Source organism: Caretta caretta, chromosome 4 (assembly GCF_965140235.1).
Source record: "Caretta caretta isolate rCarCar2 chromosome 4, rCarCar1.hap1, whole genome shotgun sequence".
Lineage (NCBI taxonomy): Eukaryota > Metazoa > Chordata > Testudines > Cheloniidae > Caretta > Caretta caretta.
In genome coordinates, this window is record NC_134209.1 from 21,975,554 (window position 1) to 21,999,705 (window position 24,152).

Genomic DNA, 24,152 nt, shown 5'->3' on the forward strand with positions numbered 1-24,152 from the left:
TGCAAAAAAAAGCAAACATCATTCTGGGATGTATTAGGAGTGTTGTAAGCAAGACACAAGAAGTAATTCTTCTGCTCTACTCTGCACTGAAAACAGGTGGTGAATGTTTTTAGGATGCATCTGGCCAGTAAATAGCTAGTTAGCATCAACAGTTTGCCTTCCACGATAAAATCAGCGATTAAAGTGTTAACAAGAATAGTCAATCCACTTCCCTTAGGTGTGTGACCCTGAGTAGGGAGTGCTCCTATCAGCTGCTCATAGAAAGGAAAGCAAACACTCCCAACAGGCACCAAGGTACAGGGAGTGTCTCGTGTTTCCAACACTTCCCTGCTTGTTGAGCAAAGTAACAATTAACAGCTCCTGGACTCTTGCATAAAACTGTTGGAGGCAACTGTCAGGTAGAGTACAGTGCTGTCATGCTTCGTCCGGGGCTCAATAAAAAGGCACGTGAAACTCCTCTGTTACTTTTCAGCTGGTTTTGATCACACATACAGGTAAGTGAATTTAGCTGGAGCCGCACTTCTGCTTTCTGTTCAATGTGCAGTGTCAGTAAGTGATTGGTATTACGGCATTGTAGAGACTGCGTGTCAAATTCCTTTCAGCTGGTTAGTGTACTAGAGCAAAGGAGACATGTTAGTGCTCACCTTCAGAAACGATCTTTTATAAGATGACGCTCATACTTAAAGGTAGTCCCTGCAATTCAGGATAGGCAGAGGAAAGTGTTTTGTACCTGTCTTGTAGCTAAACAGAAGCCATAAGTCTCTGGTGAGGTGTCTCTGCTATTTTTCATTAATGCTATCACAACTATATTTTCAAAGGTCACGTTGACCTTACTTTTCCCTGGTAGCAGGAATCCATAAAAAATGCTTCCTCTGCATAAATGTCAGTCATCCATTATTAGAACAGAATAGCTAACGTAAGCCTTTTATTAAAGCCCGTGTATAATGTTTACCGAGGCAAATAGGACAAGGCATGCTTATAGTTCTATCTCTTTCTGTCTGACACTAGAGATACTGGGCCACATTCATCAGTAAACTTGAGGTGCTTTGCACTGCTACAGTGGCCCAAGCTAGCTGTAATACCTGATTTATTCAGCCAGTTAACCTGTGTTATCATACCAGTGAGTCTGGCCCTGTGTTATGCACTGAAACAGTTATGGTGGGTTTTTTTGTCATCTTTCAGGTTGTCCAAACTTATGCAAAATAACACATCATAGGAATGAACTTTATTTTCCATCAGTACTATTGAGGCACTGGGAAGAAATAAGGTCCTTCAAAACACAATCTACGTTGGGTGCTCAGGACGCTACACCTAACTTACAGCATCACAGAACAGTATAAAAGCAGATAAAATCCATTTTATGCTGATGAAAAATGGATTACTTTTTACATAACACGTTTACATCCACAAATATTAAATAAAACCAAATCAACAAAAACAAATACCAGGATACATACTGAAACAAGAAATAATCCATAAAGTACCAGACCTCATGGAACCTAAGAAAGAAAGGATTAAAGGTCACTCCTACACCCTTGTATCTATAATGTTAAGCCCTGCATCCTATGAGGTATACATTTTGTTGTATGGTCCTTCTAATGTAGATGGCTGAACTGCACTAGAATCTGAGGCAAACAGTAAAGCTATGTGAATAAAGGATGTCTTGGTTTGGTGAGAGTTCCAAAAACTTTGGAGGAGGGAATAATTTTGGATTGACCAGATTTTTTGTTTTTGTTTTTGTTTTTTGAGATTTTTGGTGAATCAGAAGATCAAATTCAGTTTGGTTTGAAAGAAAACACTTAAAAATGAAAGTTTCACTTTTGAACTTTCTTGCGTTTTCTGTTTTTAATGAAGTTGAAGGAAATATTGAAAGTCATTCTGAATTGAAAAATTAAAACGTTTTCATTTAAAAATTTCAGTGAAACATTTTGATTTTTGTTGGAATTTTTTGGCAAACAATTTGTAACTTTGACATAAATTTGACATATTTCAGTTGACCTGAATTTGCATTGTTTTTGCCACCCCCCTCCCCCAAATGTTTTCAGTTAGTATAGGGAAGAATATCTGATTCTCCTCTGACCTACACTGGTATAAATTGGGAGTAATGGCATGTAAGTCAGTGGAAATATACCAAAGTAAAATCGGTTTGAGAGAAGACTCAAGCTCAGTATTTAACCTGTTCTTCATCACAACATCTCTTTATATGTCAGGAGATGAAGGTACAGCTAGATAGCGGGAGAAACTGTAAAAAGATAATACCTAATATTAACAGACTCAAAGTAATGTCACAAGAGCTGGCAACTTTGTATTGTCCTTCCTGAAGCGAACAGTCTCATCTCACTGTTTCCCACTCAATCATCTTAAGGGCAGCATTATGCAAATGGTGCTGGAAACTCCCTTTGCGCCGTTCTGGGGAGGAGACAAACATGGAGAAGGGAGGTGATGTGGAAAACAGACAAACCAAGGCACTGGAATATGTCAGGACAATGGCTGCTTTTGTAGAGTTATGCAGTACTAAGGCTTATGCAAGGGTAAATGCTATCGTCATTTGTGCAACTGCATAATGCATGTGTTTTTGTGAGGTGCTGAATGCCCTCAACTGTCATTGACTTCAGTGTGATCTAAGGGTAAACGGCATAAGACTGATATATTGTGTTCCACCTATAGGCATAAAGAAGGAACAGCTAATAGTTTTTTCAAAACCCCCATATGCAAGTCCCTCAAGAAGCTGCTGTGTTTGGTAGCTGTAGTGTTGGGTTTTAATAAAATTGGTCACAGGAAGGTTATTTTTGTTTCAGCTGAGCTGGGCTACGTGTGGGGAAAGGGTGGGGTGTTTCCTAGATCAGTCACTCTAACTAACTGAACTGGGAGAGGCCAAAGCCCTCCCTGGAGTAAGGCAACAAGGGAGGTTCTGCGATGAGGTGGGCGGTGCTGGCTGCCTAATACATGACAGCACTTGTGTCCTGAGAAAGCTGAGCCAGACCAGATGAAAGCTGGGTCTGGCCTTGATAGATCCAGGCCAGACCTGCCTTAGGAATGTGCAGAGCCTAGAGAGGAGGACCTGGGCAACCGAGTTGCTATGGAAACCAGTCAACAACCCAACTGTCATGTCCTGTTGGAGGCAAAAAGAGAACAGGAGCTGGTATGAACTGTGTGGGTTTGAGACTTGAAGTCTTGCGGGTTCCAGATCTGAGTGTAAATGCGTGTATCAAAAGAGGTACAAGGGCTGCCAGGTCTATTTCACCATGTAGCTATAACACAACAGATTGACTTAAACACCTGTTTCAGAAGAGCATTGTAAGCAGCACTGGCCAGAGAAATAAAAGTAATGAAAATTTTGTAAAATCTTCTCACCACACCCTTTCTTCCTAACCCCCCTCCCCTCCCCCCCGGTCACTCGAAATGTTTCATCCATGTGGGGGGAAATTGTGAAAATATTACTGGTTGGTTGGTTGCCTTGTGTTTGGCCTTCATCATCAAAATTTGAAATTTGGATGGAAAGTTTTATCAGCATATCAAAATTGAGACAAAATTCAGCTCTATTATGAGTCCCCCTGAGCATATCCATGGCAAATGTCTTCAAGGGAGGGCTTTTGCTCTGTGTGTGTGCAGTGGATGATTAGGCCATCAGTAAAAAATCTTCCCCCATACAAAAGATGCTCTTCACTGTGTAGGAAGCCATCTGCAGCTCTTGGGATCCACTCCTTAACTGAATAAATGACCTGACTGCTACTATATAACAAATAATCTGTTAACTCTGTGATCAACAAAGCAACTCGAGAGCAAATAATCTAGATTTAATAATTTTACCTGTAGTGCTGGGTGTTAGAGGCAATGTGTCACTCGGCTCTTATTGGTCAGCTACATTCTGTTACATATAAGGGACAAACCTAATTGTGTATTGCTGGCCAGCCAGAGACCCATGCAACCATAAAAATAAAATTTTCTCAAAGTATGAAAAAGGGTTATTTATGCATGGTCGACTCTTTATTTTTTCTTAACTGTTATCAGTGAATAATGGGGTAGCCATCTGGACTGACACACAGGTTCCGTTTGGTATAAACTAGTGTCTAGCTATCAGTGTTAGTTAATAAATCAGATTAAATCAAAATAAATTACTTCAGAATACATTAGATGGTTCCTATAAAATACACTGAGGAAGAGAATACAATATAATGAAAGTTGTAGTTAGGGATCTCCATTTTCAGTCATCCACCAGAACATTCTCTGTTGTACAGTAATCACTGAGCAGATTTCATTTCTCAGAACGTATATTTAATTGGACTCAGCATGATCCAATGCCCATTGAAGTCAATGAGACTCTTTCAGTTGACTTCAGTGAGCTCTTGATAAGTGACTTAACTCTGAGTTTGGCGGGGGGAAAGTTTCTTGCACGTCTTTACCCATAAAGTTGTTTAATTATAGTCCCTTCTGTTCTTATAGGTTAAGTTGTAGGATTTAAATCTATGGGGACATAATGATGCATGCTAATGACTAGCTTTCTTAGACTTACCAACTGTTAGAATCCTTTCCCTACCTTCTTCGTCTAAAATCAGTATGCAGAGCATCCAGTCCTCTGGTGTCTCCTGCTTTCGTGACTGCAAATTTTCTTTCCAGGCTACCTCAGATGCTCTTGTATGTCAAGGTGTAGTGGATGGATGGGATAAAGGTATTCTATAAATGGGATGATAAGCCTCTTTGCTTGCTAATATTTGTTTAAATGTATTTTATTTTTATTTTGGATATCTATATACTATAAATGTATCCAGTTATAAAAGATCTCTCTTCAGAGGATCAAATCTTGTCTAAAGGAGAGAGATTAGAGGTTGGCATGCACCAGGGTCTTTCTGATTTTTAATTTTCCCACTTCTCATTTCTGGCCATTCTGAACTTCACTTCTTCAAATGCTTTTATTGTATCCATTACTGCAGATGTAAAGCTGGGTTCACCCAGACCCTCCTTTGACCTGGGCTTTGTGGCCTCCAGCTCATCCACACATCTTAGTGGAACTGGTCCAGGTTCACACGGGTATAAATGAGAGCAGCATTTGACATTCAGTTTTTACTCATTCCTCAAACAAATGCACACCAATTGGCTTCAATTGACATTTGCCAGCATACGGACTGAGTAAAAGCTGAGGTAAGGATCTCTGAATTTAGCCCTTAGATATTTGAGAGATTTATATTCGTAACTTTATCTCTTCTTGTCCATGTACCACAACACAAGCCTGACAAATGATACTTCACTGAAAAAGCTTAATCTTCATTCTCTTCAGTTACACCCTACTCAGCCTGCCTTTTATTTCTAATACCGTGGAATGAATTGAGAACAGCCAAAACTCCATAATCATACTTCCCAGGAATTCACTCTTGGAGTCTCATTGGTCTAGCTTACGCAGTGCCGAGACAGCTATATGGAAAGCAGTCGATAATATTGCAATTAGTATCCTTGGTTTCTTTTTAATACCTCTGCTTTTTTACTTTGTGTGCCACAGGACTCCACTGGATCAACTGGAATTTCTACGTTTCCCATCCAATTCCACGGGAACCTGGTTCAGCTTTACTTGCTAGGACACTTTCGCTTTGTGACCTGAGGCAACTTTACATCAGTTGTCCATGAGCTAATCTATGCTGTGACAAGGATTCTAGTCTCGTCCTGGTATTGAGCCTCTCTTGTAAAATAATACTGAAGTATTTTAGAGTAGTTGCTGCAAATCGTTTGAATTAGTAACACCGTTGTAAGCTGTAGTATTTGGGAGTATTACTATACATAGTACATATAGTCCCCTTATATTATAGGAACAGTATGGACTATGTATAGTAATAGTCCTACCTATAGTGGGAATGGCCTTCTTTTATAGTGCTAGCACAGAATATATCATGTTCCATCAAAGAAAAATGACATTATTTTAATGTCAAGTCCCAAACTTTAGGAAAAACCAAGTATACAAAAACAAATTTTCCGAGTGTAGCACATGATTTGAGGATTTGAATAGCTCAGACCTAGGTTAGGGGTTTGTTACAGGAGTGGGTGGGTGAGATTCTGTGGCCTGCGTTGTGCAGGAGGTCAGACTAGACTATCATAATGGTCCCTTCTGACCTTAAAATCTATGAATCTATTAAGTGAAACTACATTGCAAATAGAGAGATGTAATGAACAATGATTAGTACTTCTGTTCCTGTTATGTAGTGCCATCTAATCCGAATAAATGAAGAAAGTGACTATGAAATCGCAACATCTACCATCTGCTGTTTCCATCAACAAGGACAAGTACATTACTAGGTAACTTTTCTGTAAGAATATTTAATGTCTTGGTAATGATCTGTTCCACTTATTCGTTAAGATTAGATTCTGTAAAGGATAAATGTTGTCTATAATAATAATGCAGATGTTCAGAGCCTGATCCTACTAGCAATCTACTTACAGAATGAAGTCAACAGGTATTCACACATATTGGTCTTACAGAACTGGGCTTTTCATCTTTTTGATTGACTTGTACACAGACATAGAGGCCAACATTTTCTAACATGGGTGCATAAATTAAAATTTGGTGTATGAGAAGTGGATGCTCGTCACCTCTAAAATCCGGTTTATGGGTCTAAATATGGTTTTATAGGGTTTGGGGGCCTAACCCTTGCTCTTTTGAAAACTTGGACCAGACATCTTTCTCCAAATTGTCTACATGAGAGATGCGCAGAGGCCTATCACGTCATCTGCTCCATCCTCCTACAAATGTACATGTTTGTTCGGTCAAGTCTGAAAAGTCTCCAGGAATGGAGCTGGCATTATGTTTCCCTTGGCAGACTGTTCCACAGTCATAGGGTAGATCTTGCTGTCAAGAAGTTTTCCTGATATTATACTAAACCCTGAGCTTTCTGATGCACAAGGCAACTGCAGAGATTGCACCGTCCTGTAGGACATAGAGCCTCCTCCCCAGGCAGTACCTGGCTTGATATGTGGGCCAGTGTGACAGGAATGGGGTCCATTGCCCCACCTCTTCCCTGCCTTTCTTTGAGCCCCTTTGGGATGATGTACATACCAGGGGACCCACAGAGGGAGCCGTCCCTAAGCAAGTACAGGGGTTGTGACTGTCCTTTTCCCCCACTCCCTATGCCCCCATGCACAGACCCATCACAATCTGTCCCTTAGTGTTTATACTTTCAAATATCAGACCAGACTCAAACCCCCTTACTCCGGTTCAGTAGCACCTTACCCTGTGTGGGCCTGTTGATTTCAATAGCATTACTCAAGGGAACTACTCATTGTAAACAGGGACATCAGAACCTTACCCATGGCACATAATTATTACCTACCTATGTGCTCCATGCTTAGTCATCATTCCCTTTATGATAATTCTGCTTTAGGACACCATGCGGTTGGTCTCACCAGTAATTAACCAATTTAAATTTGTGAGAGCACAGCACACGAGCTCCCGATAAGGCACTAAGCCAGCCAAAGCCTTTTGCTTCTTGTAAATACACATGTGCCTAATTAACTGGCTGAGAGACCTGGATCAAAGCAGAGGTTTTTCAATCTTTCTATTACCATGCACGTTTCTCTGCTTTAAGGGAAATGAACATTTGAAAATGAATGGGCATTAAAATAGTGTTTGCTGACTAAAACCACTTCAGATATATCGTTCATATTGTATCTTTCCATGACGGTAACTTTGGATCTGCTGTTATTACACATGCCTCTTTCAGTACTGTCCTGCACAGTGTTCCACAACACAAGCCCATTGTCTTCAATTTGCCCAAGGGGTGGATCAAGAGAGAACAAAGGGGCGTGTGAAATGAGCTGGCTGGTATGCACAGCACGTTCTCTTCTCTTGATAAACACCCTTATTAAAGGTGCCCACAGAAAACACCAGCATAATCATGCTGGAAGGGACCTTGAGAGGTCATCTAGTCCATCCAGCCCCCTGCATTGAGGCAGGACCAAGTAAACCTAGTCCACCGAGAGCTGTTTGTCTAACCTGTTGTTAAAAACCTCCAGTGATGAGGATTTGTCAACCTCCCTTGGAAGCCTATTCCAGTGCATAACTATCCTTAAAGTTAGAAAGTTTCTCTTAATATCTAACCAAAATCTCCCTGGCTGCCCAGTAAGCCAATTCTTGTCCTATCTTCAGTGGACATGGAAAACAATGGATCACCGTCCTCTTTTGTAACAGCCCTTCACATATTTGAAGATTATCAGGTCTCCCCTCAGTCTTTTTTCTCTCAAGACTAAATAGGCTCAGTTTTTTTTAACCTTTCCTCATAGCTCAGGTTTTCTAAACGTTTTGTAATTTTTGTTGCTCTCCTCTGGAATCTCTCCAGTTTGTCCACATCTTTCTTAAAGTATGGTGCCCAGACCTAGAGACAGCACTCCAGCTGAGTCCTCACCGGAGCCAAGTAAAGTGGGACAATTACCTCCCGCATTTTACATATGACACGCCATAATATTAGCCTTGTTTGCAAGTGCATCACATTATTGGCTCATATTTAAGTTGTGATCCACTATAATCAACAGATCCTTTTCAGAAGTACTTCCACTATCCGGTCATTCCCCCATTTTATAGTTGTGCATTTGATTTTTCCTTTCTAAGTGTCATACTTGTTTTTATTTAATTTCATCTTGTTGATTTCAGACCAGTTCTCCAATTGGCCAAGATTGTTTTGAATTCTAATTCTGTCCTCTGACCCCTCCCAGGTGGTCTCATCTTGCAAATTTGATAAGCATAATCTCCACTCCATCATCCAAATCATTAATGAAAATACTGAATAGTAGCAGACCCAGGAGAGAGACCTATGGACCCCACTAGATAACCTCCCTCTCTCCCCAGTCCCATCAGTTTGACAGCCAGCCATTGATAACTACTCTTTGAGTAAGATTTTTCAACCAGTTGTACACCCACTTTACAGTAATTTAATTTAGACCCCATTTCCCTAGTTTGCCTATGAGAATGTTATGTGGGACTGTGTAAGAACCCTTACTAAAATCTAGATCATAACATCTATTACTTCCCTCCTATCCACTAGGCCAGTAACCTTGTCAAAGAAGTGAGTTAAGATGGTTTGGCATAACTTGTTCTTGACAAATGCATGTTGGCTATTGCTTGTAATCCTATAATCCTCTAGGTGCTTACAAATTGATTGTTTGATCATTTGTTCTTGTATCTTTCCAGGTATGAAAGGCTGACTGGTCTATAGTTCCCTTGGTCCTATTTGTTCCTCTTTTTAAAGATAGGTACTATGTTTGCCCTTCTCCAGTCCTCAAAGATAATGCTAACTATTCTGAGATTGTTGCAGCTAGTTCCTTCAGTATCCTCGGGTGCATTTATTCAAGTCCTACGAACCTGAATATGTCTAATTTATCTAAATATTCTTTAATCTGTTCTTTCCCTTGCATTCCTTCCCCCTTGTTAATATTGTGTTAAGTATCTGGTCACAATTTTATCTTTTTAGTGAAGACTGAAGAAAAATAAGCATTAAACACCTCACTCTTCTTGATGCCATCCATTATTAGCTCTTCTTCCCCTCCATGGAAGAATCTATGCTTTCCTTCATCGTTTTCTTGCCCCTAGTGTATTTATAGAGCCTTTTCTATTGCATTTGCTGTCCCTTGCTAGGAGTAACTCATTTGGTGCTTTATCCTTCCTGAGTTTTTGTCCCTACATACTTGTGCTATTCTTTTGTACTCATCCTTAGCAATGTGACCACATTTCACTTTTTGTAGGGTTCCTTTTTGATTTTCAGGTCATTAAAGAGATGCTGATGGAGCCATATTGGCCTCTTACCGTTCTCCTTCTCTTTCCTTTGCATCAGAAGTGTTTCCTCTTGCACCTTTAGTGTTGTCTCTTTGAAGAATGGCCTGCTCTCCTGAACTCCTTTTCTCCTTAGATTTTCTTTCCATGGGATCTTACCTACCAGTTCTCTGAGTTTGTTAAAGTCTGATTTGTCCTCATCCCGCTGCTCCCATTCCTTCCTTTCTTTAGAATCATGAAATCTATCCTTTCATGATCACTTTCACCCAAATTGCCTTCTACCTTCAGATTCACAGCCAGTTCCTCTCTGTTAGGCAGAATCAAATCCAACATGGCGGTCCCCCTGGTTACTTCCTCCACTTTCTGAAACATAAAGTTGTCCCCAGTACAATCCAAGAATTTATTGGATATTTTGTCATGTTACTTTTCCAAAAGATACTGGGGTAGTTAATCCCCTGTAATGGGTTTTACAAACCCCATAATGAGCCTAGGCAGAAGAAAGAGGAGAGTCTCTCCCGCTTACAGGCAATCCGCTTGATTGCACTTCCACACGGCTGCCAGAACTGCCAATCATGGAGACAGGCACCCACAGCTGTGACCAATATAGAAAACAAGACAATGTAAAGGGGAGAATACGGAGAATGAGGCAGAAAGGCCTGAGATAGCGAAGGGGTGACAGCCCTATGCCAGGCTGCCTCTGAGAAAGCAACCAGGAGACTGCAAGCCCTGGAGTTGAAGGGCTGATAGACTCCATTTAAGATGAGAGTTCCTGGACTGAAAACAAACTGAAGAGGGCTGGTTAGGAGAATCTGGGACCCCTCGGAAGACTACATCAAGAGATTCTGACACCCCCATTACTACCAGGTCTTATGTCTTGGATATATTTCTGTTTTGTTCTAGAAATGCCTCATCCGCCGCCAACTTCTCTTGATTTAGTGGTCTGTAGTAGACTCCTATCTTGACATAGCCTCTGCTTTTTCCACCTCTTATCCTCACCCAGGGGCTTTCAACTGCTCTGCCTCTCAATTCCTTCTACATCTCAGAGTAAATGCATATATCGCTGACGTATAATGCAACACCTCCTGCCTTCTTCCCCCGGCCTGTGCTTCCTGAACAAGCTACACCACTCTATACCAATATTCCAGTCATGAGACTTATCCTACTAAGTCTCTGTGATGCCAGTTTAATCAGAATTTAGCTTATGGACTTCCAGTTCTCCGTGTTTATTCCCCATGGTCCCCCGTTTGTATATAGACATCTAAGATGTTGAGAAGATTCCCCCACTGTTATCCCTGTTGCTGCTCCTATGACCCTGTTGTTTGTAATGGATACTGCTTGTCATAACATTGTTTTGTAATGTGATCAATAATGTCACAATTCAACAAGAAGAGGGGTTGATTTTGAAATAGATAATGGAAAAACAGCCCAGCTCTGAGGACTGGATTCTGCCCTGCATTAGCTTGAGGAAGACTTCATATCTAAAACTCCATGATGGGGCCATGCTAAGGACTGGAGAGCCTGTTTGGGCTCAGAGAAGAGGGCATTAAGGGCCTTGTTTGGGGTCACGGAGATGGAGAAGGGCTTCGAGAATAGGCAGGAGGGAGTATGTATTCAAACCAAACCTTTAAGTGATTAGATTTGATTTGGGGAAAGAGGGTGAAGTTTCAAGCAAATTCTTGTGTTTTTTCTAAATGATTTCACCCAGCTGTAATCTGAACACTGTTCATACTCAGCAGTTTTTAATGACAAATGTCATTAAGTATCTCAGGGCCCTCACTGAAAGACCCAGCCTCCCACCAAGCATAGGGATGTCTGTGCTTAAAAACAGTGGTTGAGAAAATCAATGCCAGTTACGTGATTTAACCACACGGCTCCCTGTAGTCAACTTGAAAAATCTTAACCACTCTGTGTATACAAATATATAGTAAGTTCCTTATATTTTAATAAGGAAAGAAAATTAACATCACTTAAGTCAAGTCCATTTTGGTCTTCTAAACTATTTTCGAAGGTCCCACAGTCAGGCAGAAAGCATACCGGACAAGTAAATCTGATCTGCTACCAAAGTTCCCCTATAGGACTTTATTTCCAAATGGTTTGCACAATTTTAGTCACACTGTTTATTGCACTGATGCACCTGATGATGAATCTGATGATGTTTATTGCACCTGATGAGGGTGTTAGTTTTTATTTATGTCAACTCCCACAGACAGCTGTCAGTGGGTGTTTTGCCTGAGCAAGCGCTGATTAAAGTTGAGTAAAGATTTTTCAGGATTAGTCTCTATTTTAACCTGATATAGAACCAATCTCAAAAGTAACCCCCACAGGGTCATGCAATGCCCTCAGTCCATGGCTAAAGTTCTCATTGCTGTCTATAGGACTTGCAGCATGCATGGATCAAGGGCCACATATGGCCCTCAGTGTTAGACCAAAGCTGTTAAACGCTTTCTTTATCCCTTCTCCAGCAAGGAACTGGCAACCTTTACAGAAAGGAACCCATCAACCAACCTCCTAGCTGTTGAGTCATCACTGCCAAGTGGATGGATTATGCACAGATTAAAATGTCATAATTAAAAGCTTTCAAAGCATGAAAAAAAATTTCATTCATGACTTTTTGGAGATTCTTGCATTCAGGATCAGCAGGAGCTCAAATGCTACATATTTCTGAAAAAAAGTGCTGAATTTTACCCTCCAATATTTTTGAGGCACCTGCATGGTCAAAGACATTGTTGACCCTAGTCGTCATCAGTCATACGACAGGGAATTTTTTGCTTGTTTGTTTCTGACATGGTTCAGGGCAACATTGCCTATATTCCCCCTCTGTGGCTCTCGAAGGCACCCACTCCTGACTCCTCAGCCCTCATTTGGGTAGAGACCTGTGTGTGTCACCCTCATGATCAGAGGTTTTCACGCTGCATGGTACCCTGCCTACACTGTTATCTCCTGCAAACCAGAGCATGCAAACAGACCAGAGTCTGTGCTTTGCTAACTCGCCGAAGGCTATGAGCACCTGTAATTGCCAGCAGTCACAAGTTACCCCACAGCCCTTTCTAAGCAAGCACATTTATTATTAAGGTGAAAGCATTGCAGAGAAGATGTTTAAAAACAATAAAAGCACCTGCACACATGCTAAAAAGCTTACTGGAGATCATCCCCAACTCCAGCAAGGGCTGTGGTAGGAGTCAGTCCTTCAAACCCGAGAAAAGTTTTTTTCTGTTTATTACAATTTCACAACAGTCTAGTGCACAACTGGTACCTCCTTCTTCCACCCCCAGGAATAGATAAGTCTTTCCTTTATACAGTTTTGGCCTTTGATCATGAGACTCTGGGAACAGTTAATCAGCAGACAATGGTCTCTTCCTCAGGGCACAGCTTCAAAAAATTCCTCTGGCAAACCACTTGACACTGTTTTGTCCCAAAAGTCCATTCTTGTGTGGCCTGTTGGTCAGTATAGTCCCTTGAAGTTTATAACACTTTCCAGGGTTCACATCCCCCTTCCCTCCCTAGAGAGAGGTTACATACAATTCTGGCCCACAATAATACCTAAACCATTCATTTAATGCAATGGACCCTAACTATACTTAAACTTAATTTGATAAGGTCTCCCAGAGATATTACAGGCAAATGTCTTATCTGTCATGGTTTGTTTCACTTCTCTTTGTATTTCAAGCTTTCTATTTATTATTTTGTTCTGGGATGACTCAAACATCTTGCTGTTTTTTCCTGGCTGATAGGACACAAAGGATGAATGACAAGCAAATCCAATTCAATACAGGGAAGTGTTTTCAACATTCTCACTATGATTAAAGGCAAGGACAAATGGCAGCTAATAGTTGCTTTATTAGCCAAAACCCTTTGGCCCCAAAACTGCTCTCCAGTTGGGGGAGCTACTGGAAACATTATTTTTGGGGGGATCACTTTGGTCAACAGGGCTGTTGATCCATACAATAAGGTCCTATTCCAGAGCCAACTGAAGTCAATGGAAAAAGTCCTATTGACTTTAGTGGGCCCTAATGCCTCAATCTAGTACTGAATAAAGGGCGCACCACCAAAGAAGAGATTAGCTTCAGGAGCCACTTCAGACCTATGCTCCTTAGGAAAGTACAATACAATGCTGTTCTGTTTAGTATCTTTCAGAGAGACTGTTTTACCTCATGCTTTGCATGTGCAGAGATGGGTAATACAATTAAATACAATTAAATACTAACAGAGGAAGAAACAGAGACAGGGCAAGGAAGAAAATGGGGTTTGAAAACAGAAGAGCTGGTAGGCTGCAGAGACAGGAACATTGTTACATATGGCAGAAACCTCAGAGAAACCTCTTACTTTACTTGTAGTAAGACAGTGTAAAGGAACAGACAGAAGGGAAAGTACTCCTGTCTTTCATAACCCCACCATGTATTATTTAATACCTTTCTAAAGTAAAAGGCTGCAAATCTTGTATATAGCTAGTCTACACCGCCATATGTTGCTATCACTCTCACCCTCGTCCTCCTTTGTCCACCATCTTTGCTTTCAGTTATACCAACTTTTGTTGCTTCTCGTCTTCAGCTGTAAGCTCTTTGGGACGAGGACTGTCTGCTGTGAATGAGGCAGAGCAGGGACTTGGATCTGGGTCTCCCACATCCCAGGCAAGTGTCCTAAAAGCGGGTCGGGAAGAGTTTCTCTCTCTCCCTCTACCCCCTGAACTGAAAAGCTCATGTTTTGGACACAGACAACCCCCACTCCACTTCCAAACTGAAAAGCTCAGTTTTCGATCTGAAAATGGACATTTCACCAGAATTCAGTTTTCATGAAAATGTTGGAAAAGCTTCATTTTCACATCAATGCAGAACAAAAACAAATGTCAAAACCTTAAAAGTTGCCCCAAAACAAACTTGTGATCCTCTGATCGGTTCTACTATCCATCAATATGTTAATCATTTATGCGTGCTTTCTGGTACTTGCAGGCACAAATCACATTGGAGGAACATCCAAGTAATAGTTGCTGGAGGAAAATGGGAAGCTGGTTTGAGACACTGTTCAAAACCAGGCCCTTAGTCTTTCACATCAGGCTTCCCTATTCACTTATTTACTTATGATCACTTATTCAGGACCATACAGTGTCCTCAATCAATACAATTAACTCCCATTGCCAACATTAAACGTTCTACTTGCTTGTGAAGGATTGTACACTGCAAGGCCTTAACAATATATAGATATTGTACATGATTCTTCTTTAGGTTCCTGGTCAACTAAGGGTCAGTTCTAATATTTACACAGTAATCTGTTGCTCTTTATGATCCTGTGCGTGATTTAAATGTCACTTTTTCCTGACACTACTATAAATATATTCTTGTAATTTTCCACTCCCTCTGTAAATCATCATTGGCAAAGGGATTAATTAAATAATAGCTCTAAGAGTAGGTGTGTGCAGTGTGTTTTCAACAAATGTGTACATGCCTTTTGTTTACTTGGGTGAGTTTGCAGGTGCTGTGTGTTTGCTTTGCTCACAGACAGGTTTTTATTAATATTTATTGTGCTTAACGGATTAGGCCCTCTGGCAGTGATTTGCATGGGTTTGTACCTCTGGTTCTGCTTTCAGTTTCAGGTTTGATCAAACCCACAATCTAAAATCAATCATCAGCTGAAACAACCAGCTTTCTCCTGATTCATAAATTCTGCCATGCTTGTTCAAAATCCTCCTCAAATTTGCTAGCCATGTTTAGTAAATCATTCAATGGATGGTTTGAATTTCAAATATATAATATAGCCTGAAACGTAGTGAGTTTCCCTGGGTTTGGTTTTCACTGCAAACGTTTTGCACAGCTCTAGTCTTAAACAAATTATGGTAAACTTGTGTAAAACCGCCACCATCATACTCACCTTCCATCTCAAGGGCCTAGTATGTCAAAAGGGCGTGCCTGTCTGTGGTACTTGTGATAAGACACAATTTGTCAGATGTGCACTCAAGAAGAAAGGAACATTCACCAGAAAGGGTCTGCACGTGTTATTGGAACCTTCCCCATTCTGGCTTAGAGTATTTTCCTTTTTTCTAGGTTGTGAGTGTGTTTTAAATCCTGACACAATGGGATTTAAACACTTATTTCCTCCTCCTGCCATTTTTAAATGCCAGCTACCTATAAATAACATCAAGCAGCAGGACCAGGGGCATTCAGTCTGCTTTCCCTCATATTTTCATTGCAAGATGTCAGTACAGGAAACTTTGTGCTCGTTACTAATTGGTATGCTATTTTAGGTCTGTGGTTTATTGTCTTTGTCCTGGAAATATTGAAAGGGCAGCTATCTTCATTCTCATGCCCATTCCCCCTGAATGTGGAGTGGATACATCTTTCTGTAACTCTGAAAGCAAAAGAAAAGTAAAATAGCTCGTGTAGTTATTTAATAGCTCCATCAAATTAAGGCAGAATAAACATACAGTTACCAAACCCCCATTAATATTCCTCTCACCAAAGAAAACTTCTTCAAAGTAAATAAAATTAACCATAGTATTTATTTAAGGCACAGTTTTCCTGCTTGCTTCACTACTCATTAATAGAATCTGGGTACAAAGTGCAAATTACTCTCTAGCACCATTATTGCTGGTACTGAGTCAAACTAAAACAACATCATAGGACCTAATCACACCAGCCACGCCATCAGGGGCTCGTTCACCTGCACATCTACCACTGTGATATATGCCATCATGTGCCAGCAATGCCCCTCTGCCATGTACATTGGCCATGTACAGTCTCTACGCCAAAGAATAAATGGACACAAATCTGACATCAGGAATCATAACATTCAAAAACCAGTACGAGAACACTTCAACCTCTCTGATCACTCAGTAACAGACTTAAAGGTGGCAATTTTGCAACAGAAAAACTTCAAAAACAGACTCCAACAAGAAACTGCTGAACTTGAATTGATTTGCAAACTAGAAACCATTAACTCAGGCTTGAATAGAGACTGGGAGTGGCTGGGTCATTACACTAATTGAATCTATTTCCCCATGTTACGCATCCTCACACCTCTTGTCAACTGTCTGAAATGGGCCATCTTGATTATCGCTACAAAAGTTTTTTTTTCTCCTGCTGATAATAGCTCATCTTAATTAATTAGCCTCTTAGAGTTCGTCTGGCAACTTCCACCTTTTCATATTTTCTGCATGTGTATATATATCCTCTTACTATATGTTCCATTCTATGCATCTGATGAAGTGGGCTACAGTCCACAAAAGCTTATGCTCAAATAAATGTTAGTCTATATCCTCAAAAAGAACAGTAGTACTTGTTGCACCTTAGAGACTAACACGACTGCTACTATGAAACCTAAAACAACCTTGACTATCTGTCACAGGGCCTTCGGTTGCCCTCACACTAAGGGACCCCTGCACTCACAAATCAGCATGAGACCTCTTCTGGGTGCAATCACCAGTGCCTTTTATTTACAGTGTCAGTTCCCACCACCTTCTGTTTACAGATGGCTCCAAACTAGCAACCTAGGAGGGGGACAGCTAGCTTCTCCAGCAAGCAGGGACACCCAGCCCATAGCTTCTTTCTTTCTTTTCCTTCCTGCCAGCCCTATATAGCCCCCTGGCTAATGAGGCCCGGAGGTGCTTCCCTTCTATCAATTAGGTGTGACATACCGAGCCAGCCCCAATTAATGCTTCTTAATTGGAGCTGGGCTAACAGAGGGCTGGCTCAGGACCTCCTGGCCAGCACCCTGTCACACGATCCTTTTAAAAGAATTGATAGAAAAATGCAGGTCAATATTCCAGAGGGAAATATGCCTCCAACAGGATGTGTGGTAATCACTAACAAACTGCCACAAAGCTATAATGTGTAACTGATTAATATACCCTTCTCTCATATCATACAGTGGCTTGTGTGTATAGCAGCCCTGTTCACTGTTAGTATATGTTAAACTCTGCATATCTGCTCCTTCAGTATTGGAGCTAGGGGAGATGACTGCCACCTACATGTGTTTTTAACTTTTAACTTAGAACCCCTTTGCATATGGTAAAAGCACAAGCTATTGTATTATTTCAGAGTAGTAGCCGCAAAAAGAAAAGGAGTACTTGTGGCACCTTAGAGACTAACACATTTATCTGAGCATAAGCTTTCGTGAGCTACAGCTCACTTCATTGGATGCATGCAGTGGAAAATACAGTGGGGAGATTTTATATATTGCATTCTCTCCCTTTTTGTTTTTGAATATCATGAATGAGATCCAGCCCCCATTGAAGTCAAAGGCAAAACTACAGTGGAATAATATTTTGCCCCATATATTTGTCCCAGAATTGTTCAACTGGAGATCCAGATTTTCAGAATTCTGTCTCTCAATTTCACAGAGATTTGCATTCTCTGTGGATCTACAGTAAAGGTTTTCTTTCCTGTCTGTTCTATAGCACCATCCCAAATAAGGAGAAACTTAACATTTTACACTGGTCTTCTTTACCTTGAATATTGTCACCCAGAGTTTCACAGGCCTCCTGGCTCTACTCCTTTCCATTTGGAAAGTTAGAGGTGTTATTAAGTTTGATATCTAGGAGCAGTGCAAAGTTTGTAAATTTCCTAGACTGGATGGACTATGTAAGCTTTATTTCCAGTATTCTTCCTTTTCTGGCTGTGCCTCACTTATTTTATGGTATACCTCCTCAGTAGTATCAATCTGCCTTACATTTTGAAACAAATGCTATTCTGTGGATCATGGTCTTAGAAAAGGGTCAGGGCTGTGAATTCTGAGTGTTACCTGGGAATGGTGGACACTAATTGAAGCTCTCCTTAACAGACTTCCTAAGGGTATGTCTACACTACGGAATAAGGTCGAATTTATAGAAGCCGGTTTTTTAGAAATCGGTTTTATATATTCAAGTGTGTGTGTCCCCACAGAAAATGCTCTAAGTGCATTAAGTGCATTAACTCGGCAGAGTGCTTCCACAGTACCGAGGCTAGCGTCGACTTCCGGAGCGTTGCACTGTGGGTAGCTATCCCACAGTTCCCGCAGTCTCTGCTGCCCATTGGAATTCTGGGTTGAGATCCCAATGCCTGATGGGGCTAAAACATTGTCACGGGTGGTTCTGGGTACATATCGTCAGGCCCCCCTTCCCTCCCTCCCTCCCTCCGTGAAAGCAAGGGCAGACAATCGTTTCGCGCCTTTTTTCCTGAGTTACCTGTGCAGACGCCATACCATGGCAAGCATGGAACTCGCTCAGGTAACCGTCACCGTATGTCTCCTGGGTGCTGGCAGACGCGGTGCGGCATTGCTACACAGTAGCAGCAACCCATTGCCTTCTGGCAGCAGACGGTGCAGTATGACTGGTAGCCGTCCTCGTCGTGTCCGAGGTGCTCCTGGCCACATCGGCTGGGAGCGCCTGGGCAGACATGGGCGCAGGGACTAAATTTGGAGTGACTTGACCAGGTCATTCTCTTTAGTCCTGCAGTCAGTCCTATTGAACCGTCTTATGGTGAGCAGGCAGGCGATACGGATTGCTAGCAGTCGTACTGTACCATCTTCTGCCGGGCAGGCAAGAGATGAGGATGGCTAGCAGTCGTATTGTACCATCTTCTGCCGAGCAGCCATGAGATGTGGATGGCATGCAGTCCTTCTGCACCGTCTGCTGCCAGCCAAAGATGTAAAAGATAGATGGAGTGGATCAAAACAAGAAATAGACCAGATTTGTTTTGTACTCATTTGCCTCCTCCCCTGTCTAGGGGACTCATTCCTCTAGGTCACACTGCACTCACTCACAGAGAAGGTGCAGCGAGGTAAATCTAGCCATGTATCAATCAGAGGCCAGACCAACCTCCTTGTTCCAATAAGAACAATAACTTAGGTGCACCATTTCTTATTGGAACCCTCCGTGAAGTCCTGCCTGAAATACTCCTTGATGTAAAGCCTTTGTTGATTTTAGCTCCCTGAAGCCAACCCTGTAAGCTGTGTCGTCAGTCGCCCCTCCCTCTGTCAGAGCAACGGCAGACAATCGTTCCGTGCCTTTTTTCTGTGCGGACACCATACCAAGGCAAGCATGGAGGCCGCTCAGCTCACTTTGGCAATTAGGAGCACATTAAACACCACACGCATTATCCAGCAGTATATGCAGAACCAGAACCTGGCAAAGCAATACCGGGCGAGGAGGCGACGTCAGCGCGGTCACGTGAGTGATCAGGACATGGACACAGATTTCTCTGAAAGCATGGGCCCTGCCAATGCATGCATCATGGTGCTAATGGGGCAGGTTCATGCTGTGGAACTCCGATTCTGGGCTTGGGAAACAAGCACAGACTGGTGGGACGTTGCAGGTCTGGGACGATTTCCTGTGGCTGCGAAACTTTCGCATCCGTAAGGGCACTTTCATGGAACTTTGTGACTTGCTTTCCCCTGCCCTGAGGCGCATGAATACCAAGATGAGAGCAGCCCTCACAGTTGAGAAGCGAGTGGCGATAGCCCTGTGGAAGCTTGCAATGCCAGACAGCTACCGGTCAGTTGGGAATCAATTTGGAGTGGGCTATCCCCTGGGGGACTAACTATCCCCTGGGGGACTAACTTGAAGGGGAAAGGAGTCCAGGAGAGCTGGCTGTATTTCAAGGAATCCCTGTTGAGGTTACAGGGACAAACCATCCCAATGAGTCGAAAGAATAGTAAATATGGCAGGCGACCAGCTTGGCTTAATGGTGAAATCTTAGCGGATCTTAAGCATAAAAAAGAAGCTTACAAGAAGTGGAAGGTTGGACATATGACCAGGGAAGAGTATAAAAATATTGCTCGGGCATGTAGGAATGTTATCAGGAGGGCCAAATCGCACCTGGAGCTACAGCTAGCCAGAGATGTCAAGAGTAACAAGAAGGGTTTCTTCAGGTATGTTGGCAACAAGAAGAAAGCCAAGGAAAGTGTGGGCCCCTTACTGAATGAGGGAGGCAACCTAGTGACAGAGGATGTGGAAAAAGCTAATGTACTCAATGCTTTTTTTGCCTCTGTTTTCACTAACAAGGTCAGCTCCCAGACTGCTACGCTGGGCATCACAAAATGGGGAAGAGATGGACAGCCCTCTGTGGAGATAGAGGTGGTTAGGGACTATTTAGAAAAGCTGGACGTGCACAAGTCCATGGGTCCGGACGAGTTGCATCCGAGAGTGCTGAAGGAACTGGCGGCTGTGATTGCAGAGCCATTGGCCATTATCTTTGAAAACTCGTGGCGAACTGGGGAAGTCCCGGATGACTGGAAAAAGGCTAATGTAGTGCCAATCTTTAAAAAAGGGAAGGAGGAGGATCCTGGGAACTACAGGCCAGTCAGCCTCACTTCAGTCCCTGGAAAAATCATGGAGCAGGTCCTCAAAGAATCAATCCTGAAGCACTTGCATGAGAGGAAAGTGATCAGGAACAGCCAGCATGGATTCACCAAGGGAAGGTCATGCCTGACTAATCTAATCGCCTTCTATGATGAGATTACTGGTTCTGTGGATGAAGGGAAAGCAGTGGATGTATTGTTTCTTGAGTTTAGCAAAGCTTTTGACACGGTCTCCCACAGTATTCTTGTCAGCAAGTTAAGGAAGTATGGGCTGGATGAATGCACTACAAGGTGGGTAGAAAGCTGGCTAGATTGTCGGGCTCAACGGGTAGTTATCAATGGCTCCATGTCTAGTTGGCAGCCGGTATCAAGTGGAGTGCCCCAAGGGTCGGTCCTGGGGCCGGTTTTGTTCAATATCTTCATAAATGATCTGGAGGATGGTGTGGATTGCACTCTCAGCAAATTTGCAGATAATACTAAACTGGGAGGAGTGGTAGATACGCTGGAGGGGAGGGATAGGATACAGAAGGACCTAGACAAATTGGAGGATTGGGCCAAAAGAAATCTGATGAGGTTCAATAAGGATAAGTGCAGGGTCCTGCACTTAGGATGGAAGAACCCAATGCACAGCTACAGACTAGGGACCGAATGGCTAGGCAGCAGTTCTGCGGAAAAGGACCTAGGGGTGACAGTGGACGAGAAGCTGGATATGAGTCAGCAGTGTGCCCTTGTTGCCAAGAAGGCCAATGGCATTTTGGAATGTATAAGTAGGGGCATAGCGAGCAGATCGAGGGACGTGATCGTTCCCCTCTATTCGACATTGGTGAGGCCTCATCTGGAGTACTGTGTCCAGTTTTGGGCCCCACACTTCAAGAAGGATGTGGATAAATTGGAGAGAGTCCAGCGAAGGGCAACAAAAATGATTAGGGGTCTGGAACACATGAGTTATGAGGAGAGGCTGAGGGAGCTGGGATTGTTTAGCCTGCAGAAGAGAAGAATGAGGGGGGATTTGATAGCTGCTTTCAACTACCTGAAAGGGGGTTCCAAAGAGGATGGCTCTAGACTGTTCTCAATGGTATCAGATGACAGAACGAGGAGTAATGGTCTCAAGCTGCAGCGGGGGAGGTTTAGATTGGATATTAGGAAAAACTTTTTCACTAAGAGGGTGGTGAAACACTGGAATGCGTTACCTAGGGAGGTGGTAGAATCTCCTTCCTTAGAGGTTTTTAAGGTCAGGCTTGACAAAGCCCTGGCTGGGATGATTTAACTGGGAATTGGTCCTGCTTCGAGCAGGGGGTTGGACTAGATGACCTTCTGGGGTCCCTTCCAACCCTTATATTCTATGATTCTATGATTCTATGAAATCTACTGTTGGGGCTGCTGTGATGCAAGTAGCCCACACAATCAAAGATCTGCTGATATCAAGGGTAGTGACCCTGGGAAATGTGCAGGTCATAGTGGATGGCTTTGCTGCAATGGGATTCCCTAACTGTGGTGGGGCCATAGACGGAACCCATATCCCTATCTTGGCACCAGAGCACCAAGCTGGCGAGTACATAAACCGCAAGGGGTAATTTTCAATAGTGCTGCAAGCTCTGGTGGATCACAAGGGACGTTTCACCAACATCAACGTGGGATGGCCGGGAAAGGTACATGACGCTCGCATCTTCAGGAACTCTGGTCTGTTTCAAAAGCTGCAGGAAGGGACTTTATTCCCAGACCAGAAAATAACTGTTGGGGATGTTGAAATGCCTATATGTATCCTTGGGGACCCAGCCTACCCCTTAATGCCATGGCTCATGAAGCCGTACACAGGCAGCCTGGACAGTAGTCAGGAGCTGTTCAACTACAGGCTGAGCAAGTGCAGAATGGTGGTAGAATGTGCATTTGGACGTTCAAAGGCGCGCTGGCGCAGTTTACTGACTCGCTTAGACCTCAGCGAAACCAATATTCCCACTTTTATTACTGCTTGCTGTGTGCTCCACAATATCTGTGAGAGTAAAGGGGAGACGTTTATGGCGGGGTGGGAGGTTGAGGCAAATCACCTGGCTGCTGGTTACGCGCAGCCAGACACCAGGATGGTTAGAAGAGCACAGGAGGGCACGGTGCACATCAGAGAAGCTTTGAAAACCAGTTTCATGACTGGCCAGGCTACGGTGTGAAAGTTCTGTTTGTTTCTCCTTGATGAAACCCCCTGCCCCTTGGTTCACTCTACTTCCCTGTAAGCTAACCACCCTCCCCTCCTCCCTTTGATCACCGCTTGCAGAGGCAATAAAGTCATTGTTGCTTCACATTCATGCATTCTTTATTCATTCATCACACAAATAGGGGGATGACTACCAAGGTGGCCCAGGAGGGGTGGTGGAGGAGGGAAGAAAAATGCCACACAGCACTTTAAAAGTTTACAACTTTAAAATTTATTGAATGCCAGCCTTCTTTTTTTTTGGGCAATCCTCTGTGGCGGAGTGGCCGGTGGCCCCCACACCACGTTCTTGGGCATCTGGGTGTGGAGGCTATGGGACTTGGGGAGGAGGGCGGTTGGTTACACAGGGGCTGTAGTGGCAGTCTGTGCTCCAGCTGCCTTTGCTGCAGCTCCACCATACACTGGAGCATACTGGTTTGGTCCTCCAGCAGCCTCAGCATTGAATCCTGCCTCCTCTCATCACACTGCCGCCACATTTGAGCTTCAGCCCTGTCTTCAGCCCGCCACTTACTCTCTTCAGCCCGCCACCTCTCCTCCCGGTCATTTTGTGCTTTCCTGCACTCTGACATTATTTGCCTCCACGCATTCATCTGTGCTCTGTCAGTGTGGGAGGACAGCATGAGCTCGGAGAACATTTAATCTTGAGTGCATTTTTTTTTTCTTTCTAAGCTTCACTAGCCTCTGGGAAGGAGAAGATCCTGTGATCATTGAAACACATGCAGCTGGTGGAGAAAAAAAAAAAAGAGACAGTGGTATTTAAAAAGACACTTTTTCTAGAACAATGGCTACACTCTTTCATGGTAAACCTTGCTGTTAACATTACATACAAAGCACATGTGCTTTCGTTACAAGGTCGCATTTTGCCTCCCCCCACCGCGTGGCTACCCCCTCAACCCTCCCCCCTCCCTCTGGCTAACAGCAGGGAACATTTCTGTTTAG

At 42.9% G+C, this 24,152-nt stretch overlaps 1 protein-coding gene across 1 annotated transcript in view; it reads left to right on the top strand.

Annotated features, from left to right (window-relative positions):
- The first annotated feature begins 281 nt into the window (after positions 1 to 281).
- Positions 282 to 24,152, top strand: part of RASSF6 (Ras association domain family member 6) — a 42,621-nt gene continuing 18,750 nt past the window's right edge. Inside the window, exons 1-3 of the mRNA XM_048846892.2 lie at positions 282 to 494; positions 5,495 to 5,658; positions 6,190 to 6,282. Of these exons, the coding sequence (XP_048702849.1) occupies positions 6,209 to 6,282 (74 nt within the window). The 5' untranslated portion in view covers positions 282 to 494; positions 5,495 to 5,658; positions 6,190 to 6,208. The remainder of the gene's footprint in view (positions 495 to 5,494; positions 5,659 to 6,189; positions 6,283 to 24,152) is intronic.